The sequence below is a fragment of the Oratosquilla oratoria genome, chromosome 23 (genome assembly GCF_046742065.1).
Source record: "Oratosquilla oratoria isolate Oo_2021 chromosome 23, ASM4674206v1, whole genome shotgun sequence".
NCBI lineage: Eukaryota > Metazoa > Arthropoda > Malacostraca > Stomatopoda > Squillidae > Oratosquilla > Oratosquilla oratoria.
In genome coordinates, this window is record NC_134799.1 from 46,431,203 (window position 1) to 46,442,804 (window position 11,602).

At 39.0% G+C, this 11,602-nt stretch overlaps 1 protein-coding gene across 17 annotated transcripts in view; it reads left to right on the plus strand.

Moving 5' to 3' along the window:
• The window catches only part of LOC143038104 (facilitated trehalose transporter Tret1-like), a 36,397-nt gene extending 26,598 nt beyond the window's left edge, over positions 1–9,799 (plus strand). For 15 of the 17 annotated variants that reach the window (XM_076207078.1, XM_076207088.1, XM_076207082.1 and 12 more), the window contains 2 exons: positions 5,492–5,641; positions 5,801–7,690. In XM_076207078.1, coding sequence (XP_076063193.1) covers positions 5,492–5,641; positions 5,801–6,571 — 921 coding nt within the window. In that variant the 3' untranslated portion in view covers positions 6,572–7,690. Of the gene's footprint in view, positions 1–5,491; positions 5,642–5,800; positions 7,691–9,473 lie in introns of those variants that run through there. The other 2 variants (XM_076207090.1, XM_076207091.1) reach the window with 2 other exon arrangements.
• The last annotated feature ends 1,803 nt before the right edge of the window (positions 9,800–11,602 follow it).

Consider the following 11,602-nt stretch of genomic DNA (forward strand, 5'->3'; position numbering starts at 1 on the left):
ATCAACCCTATCTCCCAACCCCCTTTCCACCCCTGTTGTCCTCCTCGCCTCCTCGTTTCTCACTCTATCTAGCCTAGTAATCCCCATCATACTTCTCAGACACCTCATCTCAAACACATTCAAACTTCTTCTCTCTTCCTCTCTTATGTTCCATGTTTCTGCCCCATACAGTGCTGTTGGCACAATCACTCCTTCATATAGTCTCCTCTTAGCATCCATTCCCAAATGTCTATTTCTCATTACACTTTTTAATCCACCAAGGCATTTACTCGCTTCTCTCAATCTACATTCTACCTCCACCTTCACTCCACCTTTTCCTGCCACATTTGCACCCAAGTATCTAAAACTATCCACTTCCTCCAGTCGCTCTCCCTAATGCTCACTTCTAGACTACTGCCACTTTCACCCCTTGTACATCTCATCACCTTACTTTTACCCACATTTATCTTCAGCTTTCTTCTATCACACACTCTTCCAAACTCTGTCACCAACTTCCTCAGTCCCTCCTCCGATCCTGCCACAAGCGCAGTGTCGTCCGCAAACAACAGCTGGCTCACCTCCCACTTTTCTCCATTTTCTTTAACCATCTCCAATCCCTGACCCACTAATGATAATAATAATAGTAATGATAATAATAATGATAATAATATTGATGATGATAATAATGATAATGGAGTATGACGGTATATTGTTTAAACAGATGGATGACTATTTCGAACCACGCATTTTTGCGTTGGAAAACTCAAATGGAATAATAAGAATGACGTCGGCATATTTGCATTTAAAAAGGAAAACCATCATTAACAAATTATAGAATGGTCTGTTAGAAAAGGAAGGGTAGTGGCGTGAAAAAAAAGTTCTTGCCAATAAGCGCTTGAGTGTGGTTCAAGGTGTGGTTCTAGGTTCTCAAGGTACTTTGTGAGGGAATTTTTATTAATCAAGATCTCAACCAACGAAGTTAGGAAAGGGGTCGGAGGTTAAGTCGTAGGGACAGTCAGAAAAATATATATCTTAGTAGTAGTTAAACTGTAGGAGAGAAAGAGAAATAGAATTAATTTCTATAGGGAAGAAAGCCTTTGTAGATGTTTGTGTATGTAGTCGTGTTTCTTGTGTGTAGTGTGCTTTTGTGTGTGTGCCACGTAGGGAGGATTGTTGACTCTACACGGGTGTACATATAATGGATTATATTACGATATATGAGTCTCAGCCTGTGCCCTGCTGACAAAACCGTTCCCCTGAGGTAGCGGAGCCGTTTTGTCGGCGTCGGCGAGAGGAAGACAAATATGACTAAAGCACACAAAATTAATGTATCACGGTTGCCGCTGGTTCCAGCCGGGCTCATGTCTGTGATACTCAGACAGGACCCAGCACATCGCGGTATGTCTAGTCACGATCAGTGTAAGCTAGTAAAAAGATATGTTAACGCCTACTGGCAGTGGTCGGTAATGTTTATGCTAATATGGAATATAATAATTATGGCTTGAAATGTAGCTTAGGTTTCTTGTCTAATCATAAACAACCAGTCTCTGAGTTGCAGCACTTGAAGACTAATACAACTGGATTCTTAGATGCCCAGACTACACTAAAATTATTTTGTAGCTTAAACCTAATTTAACTGAGTCGTTACAACCAGTATTTTCGTACCGTGTGAAGATGTTAGGAAATAGTATTTATTACAGTAGTCTCATTAACGTGACTATATATTAAATATTCACAGTTTTACAATTCCTTCATAGAATTACAAAGGTTTACACCCTGGAGTGACTACACACTAAACCCACGTTCAATATAACGGTAATTACATATTGTTTCATATCTAGTTTTACTTTTGTTTTCAGAAATACATTTCCTGCTGAAAGGTTAATTATAATGTAGAGCACTGAATGCTGCAACATCATGAATAGATAGCAACGATAAGAGTCCGTTTATTAAATTAATTATAAAAATTAGCACATTTTTGGATAAGAATTCATGATAATCCTAGGCTAACGATTACTGTGAAATAGCTTGCTATCCAATGAGAGAAATATCGCTATTCGAATAGTAACGGTGTTTTTTTTTATCTTTATCATTATTATTCTTGTTATTATTATTATTATTATTATTATTATTATTATTATTATTATTATTATTATTATTATTATTATTATTATTATTATTATTATTATTATTATTATCATTTATTATTATTATTATTATCATTATTTATTATTATTATTATTATTATTATTATTATTATTATTATTATTATTATCATTATTATTAATTATTATTATTATTATCATTATTATTATTATTGTTATTATTATTATTATTATTATTTATTATTATTATTATTATTATCATTATTATTATCATTATTATTATTATTATTATTATTATTATTATTATTATTATTATTATTATTATTATTATTATCATTATTATTATTATCATTATTAGTATTATTATCATTGTTATTAGTATAATTATTATTATTATTATCATTATTATTATTATTATCATTATTATTATTATCATTATTATTATTATCATTATTATTATTATTATTATTATTATTATTATTATTATTATTATTATTATTGTTGTTGTTGTTGTTGTTGTTGTTGTTGTTGTTGTTGTTGTTGTTGTTGTTGTTGTTGTTGTCATCATCATCATCATCATCATCATCATCATCATCATCATCATCATCATCATCATCATCATTATTATTATTATTATTATTATTATTATTATTATTATTATTATTATTATTATTATTATTATTATTATTATTATTATTATTATTATTATTATTATTATTATTATTATTATTATTAGCTTTGTTGTGGGTCTTGTTCATTTAGTAGCTAGAACTGCATGTGCAGATGAAGAAATTAAAAAACCATTGATAACTTCTTTAAGAATTTAGAATACTTGTTAGGTTATCTCAACAAGTTTGCATCATCCGCGTGTCCTCAGAGTTCAAATTTCCAAGTGGTTAACCTCATTTATTCTACAATTTCACAATTTTAACAGATATTTAGGTAAAAGATGTATAACTATGACTACTAAGATATCAACTATCTATCTATCTATCTATCTATCTATATATATATATATATATATATATATATATATATATGTATATGTATATATATACATATATATACATATATATACATATATATACATATATATACATATATATATATATATATACATATATATACACACACACACACACATATATATATATATATATATATATATACACATACACGAAGGGCTTAAAAGGCAGATAGCCAAGTCAAAAGGCAAGTACCTCCCACCCCTTTCCCATCCATTTCATTCCCATCCACCACCCTTTCTTCCCTCTCATATTAGCTCTTCATAGATGATGGGTCATCCCTGTATCCCGCCCTTTGACATGGATCAGAGGCAGTGCAGTAAGACACAGCAAGGCCGCTTCATTTAACCTGCGACCCCCCCACCCTCTCCGTCCCCTCATACAGGAAAAAAGAGAGGGGGAAATCCCTTTGCGCTGTTTCAAAATATCATTCATACATAAGCACTCCCTTCCCTCCCATCCCCCTCCTTGCAGACATTTCCCTCTTGCTCAACGCCCCTTTCACTCCTGTTCTCCTTCTCACCTCCTTGTTTCTCACCCTATCCAACCTTGTAACCTCTACCATACTTCTCAAACATTTAATCTCAAACATGTTAAGAATTTTCATCTCCGCCTCTCTTTAACTCCAGGTCTCTGCCCCATAGAGTGGCGTCGGCACAAACACCCCTCCATATAGTTTCCTCTTTGCATACATTCCCAAATGCCTATTTCTCATTACACTTTTTAATACTCCAAAGTATTTACTTGCTTCTCTCAACCTACAATTTACTTCCACTGTCACTCCTTTTCCTGTTATGTGCAACTCCAAATACCTAAAGCCATCCATTTTCCCCAGTCTCTCTCATTTAAGTCTTACTTCTAGCTCGTTGCCATCCTCTCCCCTTATACATCTCATTACTATACTATTACCCACATATACTTTCAATTTTCTCCTATCGAATACCCTCCCAAACTCCATCACTAACTCCCTTAATCCCCATTCAGACCCTGCCACAATCGCAGTGTGGCCAGCAAACAACAACGGAACTACCTCCTACTTTTCTCCATTTTCTTTAACCATCTCCAGTCCCCTCCCCATTACCCTCGTCTTTACATCCTGCACCACCCTGTCAATGAACATATTAAACAGCCATGGTGACATGATACACCCCTGTCGCAGTCCCACCTTTATTTTAAACCACTCGATCTCTCCATTTCCAATTCTAACACATGCTCTACTACTCTCGTAACAACGCTTGACTGCCCTTAACAGCTTTCCCCCAATCCCATATATCTGCAAAGCCCACCATAGTACCTCTCTGTCTAACCTGTCATAAGCCTTTTCCAAATTCATAAAAGCCCAAAAAATAACCTTACATTTTCCTAAAGCTATCTCACATATCTGTCACACCACAAAAAGCTGATCCACGGAACCCCTACCTGTCCTAAACCCACATTGTTCCTCTCCTAACCCTCTTAATTAAAACCCTATCATATACCTTCCCAATTACACTCAACAAACTGATCCCTCTGAAACTACTACACTCACCTTTGTCCCCTTGTGGTGTCATGTACCCCACAAGCATTCTAGCATCGGTGCAAAATGTATGCATTTGGGGTTGGAGTGTATAGAACCTGACGCTGATATTGACAGGCCAGAAAGAGTCACTGCAATTAGGTCGCGTCTGGTCATGGCGTCGGGTTAGTCCCGCGTATATATACTGCCTGCCCCGAGAGGGCAGGCCATTCAGTCAGCCCTCTGTACTTGTAGCGCGTCACTAAGCCTTCGCGGTCGGTCCCCCAGTTCGGGGACCACGCCACGTGCCTCTGACACTCGTGCCTTCACTAGAATAAAGTATACAAACGAAACTGCGCATCACTCTCCCTACGTCTTCTAGTTCAAGTAACACCCTTTTCCATTGTAAAGTTGAACTACACAGGCACTCCTCTTGTCCTCCGGCACTCTGCCCTCCCTTAGAGTATTACTGTACCCCCCCTCTTTAGACACTCCGCGTGACACCCATCTAACCGAGGTGCCTTACTTGCTCTCATAATTTTCAGAGCTACTTACACCTGATCTTTTCTTATTTCTCCTCAATTTTCTTCTCCCATCACTGTCATTTTCTTTACGCCTCCCTCTGCTACCACCACTCCCTCCCTATCCTCCTCCACATTCAACAGCTCTCTAAAATACTCTAACCACCTTCCCCTTACCGCCTCCTCTTCTGTTAACATCTGTCCATCTGTGCTTTTTACCTCTTTTTCTTTACTTGACTTACCTCCCGTTCCTCTCTTAACTTCCTTCCAAAACATATCTTATTACTTTCAAAAATTTCTGTCATACTCCTCTCTCATTAACAGTTTTTCAAATGCCTGCAAAATAGTTTTTGATCTATTCTGTAGTCTCCGTACTGGTTGGCGAAGCGAGGTCGGGATGAAGATGCTCTGAAGGCGTTAAGGAGGCTTCGGGGCCCCAGAGGACGTGTAAAAGAAGAGCTGGCCCAGATCAAAAGGGCGAATGAAGAACAACCTTCTATCACCGTCAAGGATCAGGTAAGACGACTTGATTCCATACGTGTGATAAGACGACTTGATTCCATACGTGTGATAAGACGACTGAGTTTCATGTAGAGAGTGTTCGAAATCAGGTTCAGTGACTTGAGGTCGCAGACGAAGAAAGAACTTGACTAATAAATTTATCCCAATTTTCAGTTCAGGCTCCTGAAGGAGAAGAGCAACTACCAGCCATTCTTTCTGGTGTTAAGTATACAACTAGCCACCTCCTTCACCGGTCAGGGAATCATATTCGAATATGCAGTAATCATCTTTAAGGAGACTCATGTTGACCTGGACCCCTTCCAGTGCAACATCCTCGTGAGTGTCTCCCGCCTCCTGTCCAGCATTGTATCACTCTTCATTATCGATCAAGTGGATCGCAAACCTCTTTTAGTCGTATCCGCGTTGGCATGCGCTCTCTCTTTGTCTCTTTCTTCGGTCTCCATGTTGATTCCCCAGAGTCCTGATTGGCTAACCACAACTTTCATCCTTGTGTACGTGTTCATGCTTGGCGTAGGGCTTAACCCCGTGCCAATAATAGCAATGAGCGAGATCATGCCAACACCTATTCGATCTGTAGGAATTTCTATCCTTTTATCCATCGTAAATTTGTCGTTTTTTACCGGCTCTGCAACCTTTCCAATTATGATTATTAACATTGGTTTAGTATATTCGTTCTTCATATTTGCTTCATTTGCTTTACTAACAGCTTTTATATATTGGAGGTTTGCTCCAGAGACACGAGGCCGCTCTCTCGCTGAGCTGCAAAATACTTTCGTCAAGTTGAATGGAGCAGAGACGCACACATTAGAAGATAATACAGAATCAAATGTTCCTCCCACTGAGTCTACCAACAAGGAAACGACCACCTATCATGACCCTTATGTAAGTCCGGAATCATTGTCCTACCATGATTCAGACAATTGAATATCCTGATTCGTACCTTAACAAATATACGCGATGGGCGCCATTATCTCGCTGGGGTGTTCAACCCCAGCCTTAGAAGTCAGGGGAATATAAATTAGTGGTGGTTGTGCATACTGTTATGCACAAGAAGGAAAATCTGCTGAAATAAGCCTATCAACTAATAGTACTGACATAATAACAAAATTCTAAGAGTGCTAACGAGTCACACGAAGTAAGGGTATTTAATGTATAGTTCAATGTATAAACAAATAAACGATTGGAAATTAATATCCATGTAAACATGTCGCTTAACCCGTAAAGTCCGATAAGCCACCGGAGTGGCTTTACCGGGGAAGACCGATAAGCCACCGGAGTGACACGATGTTCACGGACGTACCACAAATGCGCTGTAATTGATATCATTGTGAAAATTGGTAGTGTTGTAGACCTATCCCTTCCCCCACCCCTGGCTCTGTAGCCTGCCGCTCAGGCAAGCACATTCAGTGTAAGCCTCGCTTTCGAAGGGTACGTTACGCACCCTATCGCGCTCCCAAAAAAGTGTTAAAAGTGCCGTCTAACCATATCCGCTGACCTTATTATTGCTTATAATGGCTCCCCCAACTAAAAGGAGGCTTATGTATAGCAGTGAGAGTAAGGAGGAGGTCTACACTCTCTTTCATTTTACTCACCTTTTTATATAGTGATATCGAGAGCTATGAAATAAGCCATTGTAAATATAATACAACACCATATAAAATAATGAAAAAGAAAGAAAATGTCATTACAATGATAAATGATAATAATGATAATAATAATAATAATAATAATAATAATAACAATAATGATAATAATAATAATAATAATAATAATAATAATAATAATAATAATAATAATAATAATAATAATAATAATAATAATAATAATAATAATGATAATAATAATAATAATAATAATAATAAGTTTAGGAAAGACCGCTAATAGTGATATCGAGAGCTGTGAAATAAAGCATTAGGAATATAATAAAACACCATATAAGATAATGAAAAAAAAAGAAAATGTCATTACAATAATAAATAATAATAATGTGGCGAAAGAGCATGAATGAATGATGCATAGTGTGCCTGGATGGCTGGTATGGACGTGACGTGATTTGCAACGTGTGAGTGATGTGTGAGTCGGAGCGAAAGCAATGGGTAGCGAGGGTATGCGTGGGGGGACGCTAGGGGGGGGGGGTCCCGGCGTCGCCCGCCATACCTCGCATAGCAGCAGAGTAAGCCTAGTACCGGTGCTGAACACACGTGTAAAATCCTCATATTCGTTAGTTAGAGTAAAGTAAAGAAAGTGACACTCCTGCCTTTCCCTGACCCGGACAATTGTAGGCGTGAGCTTCTGTCTTTCGCTCGTAACACCATGATCACCCCCTTGTGCAATGGAAAAAGGTGAGTGAAATGAGACGAGAGTGAATCTGTAACAATAATGTTACGTTATTCACTCTCTTTCATTTCACTCACCTTTTTCCTTCACGTGGGCATGATCATTTATGTCACAAGTGATGAACAGAAGCTCACGCATACAATTGTCCGGGTCAGGGAAAGGCAGGAGTGTCACTTTCTTCACTTTATTCTGGCTAATGAATATGAGGATTTTACACGTGTGTTCAACACCGGTTCTAGGCTTACTCTGCTGCTATGCGAGGTATGGCGGGCGACACAGGGAACCCCCTGGCATCCCCCCATGCATACCCTCGCTACCCATTGCTTTCGCTCCGACTCACGCATCACTCACACGTTACAAATCACGTCACGTCCATACCAACCATCCAGGCACACTATGCAACATTCATTCATGCTCTTTCGCCACAATAATAATGATGATAAGTTTAGGAAAGACCGATAAGCGTAGTTTTAGTATTGTGCGTAAGTGATGCGTACGTGCGTATATCCAATATCATGGTGTTTCCTACTGTTTCCTGCATTATTGTATGATAAGATTGAAGTATTTATAAGCCATACAAAGTGTTTCCATAGTGTTTCCACTATCATAATCATAATACAGTGCCAATAACTTATAATACTAAATGAACTCGCATACCCGACGCCAAAAACATATCCCCCGCGTCCCGTCCTCCCTCTCCTCCCCTCCACCGCGATTGTCGGCGACCGCCACATTTACAACTTCGAAGGATTATTGTGGCCAAACCAAGGTGAGTTGGACCTTACTATTTTATGGGGACCAGGATGGCCAGATATTCGGTTTTAAAAGGGGTCTTTTGAGACCTAATTGCGTACAGGACGGGTTAAACACGGCAAAGGAAACATGGACTGGGAGTGAAACGTTTATTCCTGACTTTTCGCCTACTGATTTTTTCAGTCAGTAGACGAAACGTCAGGAACAAACGCTTCACTCCCAGTTCATGTTTCCTTTGCCGTGTTTAACCACTTCCATACGGTGACGCCTACGTAGGCGGCTTAAGCAAATTGACGTTTCCCCTTGTAGTAGGGTGGCCGAGTCATAGGACACCTTGACTCATTGGGAACAGATTGGTGGTATCCAGCTACACAAGAAGGTTTATCTATCGGTGATACTTGACTGTACGTCAGTTTCTAGGTCTACGTAATAAGCGTACACTTGAAACCGGCAGTAAGTCGATGAGAAAATGGTTCCAAATGAATACGAAGTGAAAGAGAGCGCAGATATTAAGATAATTGTAACTTGATTAGGTGGTATCTCCTGTACAATAAAGACATCCTATAGATTAAACAATTAATAAACTACTTCAGTGCAGAAACTATCTATTCATTTATAACCAAAAGGTTTCTTCACCTTATAAGGGAGGTAGCCAGCCAAGGCACACATCCATACTCATCCGTCCCACTCCCATCCGTTTTTTTTTTTTTTTTTTTTTTTTGTTTTTTTATCCTAGTTTCTTGTGGATGAAGGGTCATCCCTGACTCCTGCTCACTGTCCGGATCAGAAGCAATGCACCAAGACGCAGCAGGGCCCTACCACTTCATTTGCAGGTCATGTGGACCTGAGAAGGATCTCCCGCTGCAGCATGCTTCCACAGTTCCTTCCCTGTCATCTGTATACCTAACTTTGTACTTTAAAGTCCTAATAAAACGAAAGCGCTCGGTCTTAATTTATTTTCCTTGTGGTTTTTCTGCATCTTTAGAATCACGCATTCATGTGATTTTCTGCATTTTTAATATTGTATAGAGATAGGTAGATGTTTTGGTTTAGTACAATTATTTTGTGACATTGAGAAAAACGCATGAAGTGTAATAGATCGCTTTTATTTTTACATTAAATCCCTTTCAGGACTTCCTCATATAATGGGTTACAGGAAATTCGAAATACAGTTTAGATATGTTATATTTGCTGCTCCCCCACTAGTCACTTGGAAATCCTGGCTCCTGATTGCTCATTACTACCCTCCAGTTTTCTCTGTTGTTGTTAGTGCATAGTGGTTTCACTTAAAGGCTTTACTGAGTCTATGAATCCGTTTGTATTGTCCATGGACATAAGTTTTATGTTTGTTACCCACATGGACCAGAGCCAGGCAGCAGTTTTTTTGGGACCGGAGAAAAATATCAAATAAAAGAAAAATACTAATCACTTGGATCGTAAGAGACGAGAAGAAAGGGACGGGGATTGGGACCAGGCACCCTTCTCCCTGTAGCCCCACGGGGGCCATTCCTAAAAAAAGTAAAGGCATAAAAGGGTCTAGGATTTTTTCGACCAGCATCCTAAGGTTTGGGTCTTTTAATGTGCGTGGATGTGGTACAGATGAGAGTAAAAGGGAAGAGATAGGTAGTATGTTTGTGAGAAGAAAGATGGATGTGTTGGCTTTGAGTGAAACAAAGTTGAGAGGGAAGGGCGAGTGTAAGTTTGGGAGTGTAAGTGGGAGGTTATCAGGAGTGAAGAGAGGGCGAGGGAGGGAAGGGGTGGCTATTCTAGTAAGTGAAGAGATAGGTAAACGTGTAGTGGAGTGGAAGGAGGTTTCCTCAAGGATAATGTGGATGAAGGTGAAACTAGGAAAGGAGATGTGGGTTTTGTAAGTGCATATGGGCCTGGCAGTGAGAAGAGTGTAGAAGAAAGGGAGGCTTTTTTGGATAGATTCAAATGAGTGCATAGAGGGATTAGGGAGAAATGTCAATGTAATAGTATTGGGAGACCTTAATGCTAGGGTAGGAAATGAACCAATTGATGGAGTGGTTGGGAAATGTGGAGTTCCAGGAAAGAATCGTAGTGGAGAGTTGATGGTGGAGATGTGTTTAGAAAGAGAGTTGATGATAGCAAATACAGTCTTCCGGAAGAAAGTCAAGCATAAGTACACATGGGAGAGGGTGGTGGATGGAAGGGTGGTAGATAGAGCGTTAATGGACTATGTAGTGGTAGATAGGAGTATAATAGGAAGAGTTAAGGATGTACATGTGCTAAGGGGAGAGGGTGAGGGAATATCGGATCATTTTTTGGTGGAAGGTAAGTTGAGAGTTTAGGATAGATGGAGAAAGAGGAAAAGGACAGAAGGTAGGGAGGTGCTTAGAGTGAAGTCTTTAAATAAAAAGGAAAAGGAGGAGTACAAGAAGAAGCTGAGAGAGGAGTGGGAGGGAGTGAAGGATAGAGTAGAGCTAGGAGTGGAGGAGGAATGGGGATGGTTCAAGGAGGGAGTCACAAAGTGTGCAAAGATGGTGTGTGGAAGAAGAAGGACAGGAGGAAACAGAAGGAAGGGTAGTGAATGGTGGAATGAGGAAACAAAGAAGGTTGTAGAAGAGAAGAAGCGAGCTTTCACAGATTGGTTACAAAATAGGACGAGGGAGTCATATGAGAGGTACAAAGAAAAGAAAAGAGAAGTGAAGCACAAGGTAAAGAAAGCAAAGAGGAGAGAAGATGTGAAATGGGGTAAGAGTATGACAGACAATTTTGAAAGTAATAAAAAGATGATTTGGAAAGAAATTAAAAGAGGAAGAGGAGGCGAATCAAGTAGAGAAGAAAAGGTAAAAGGTGCAGATGGAGAGTTGATAATAGAAGAAAAGGCAGTAAGGGGAAGAT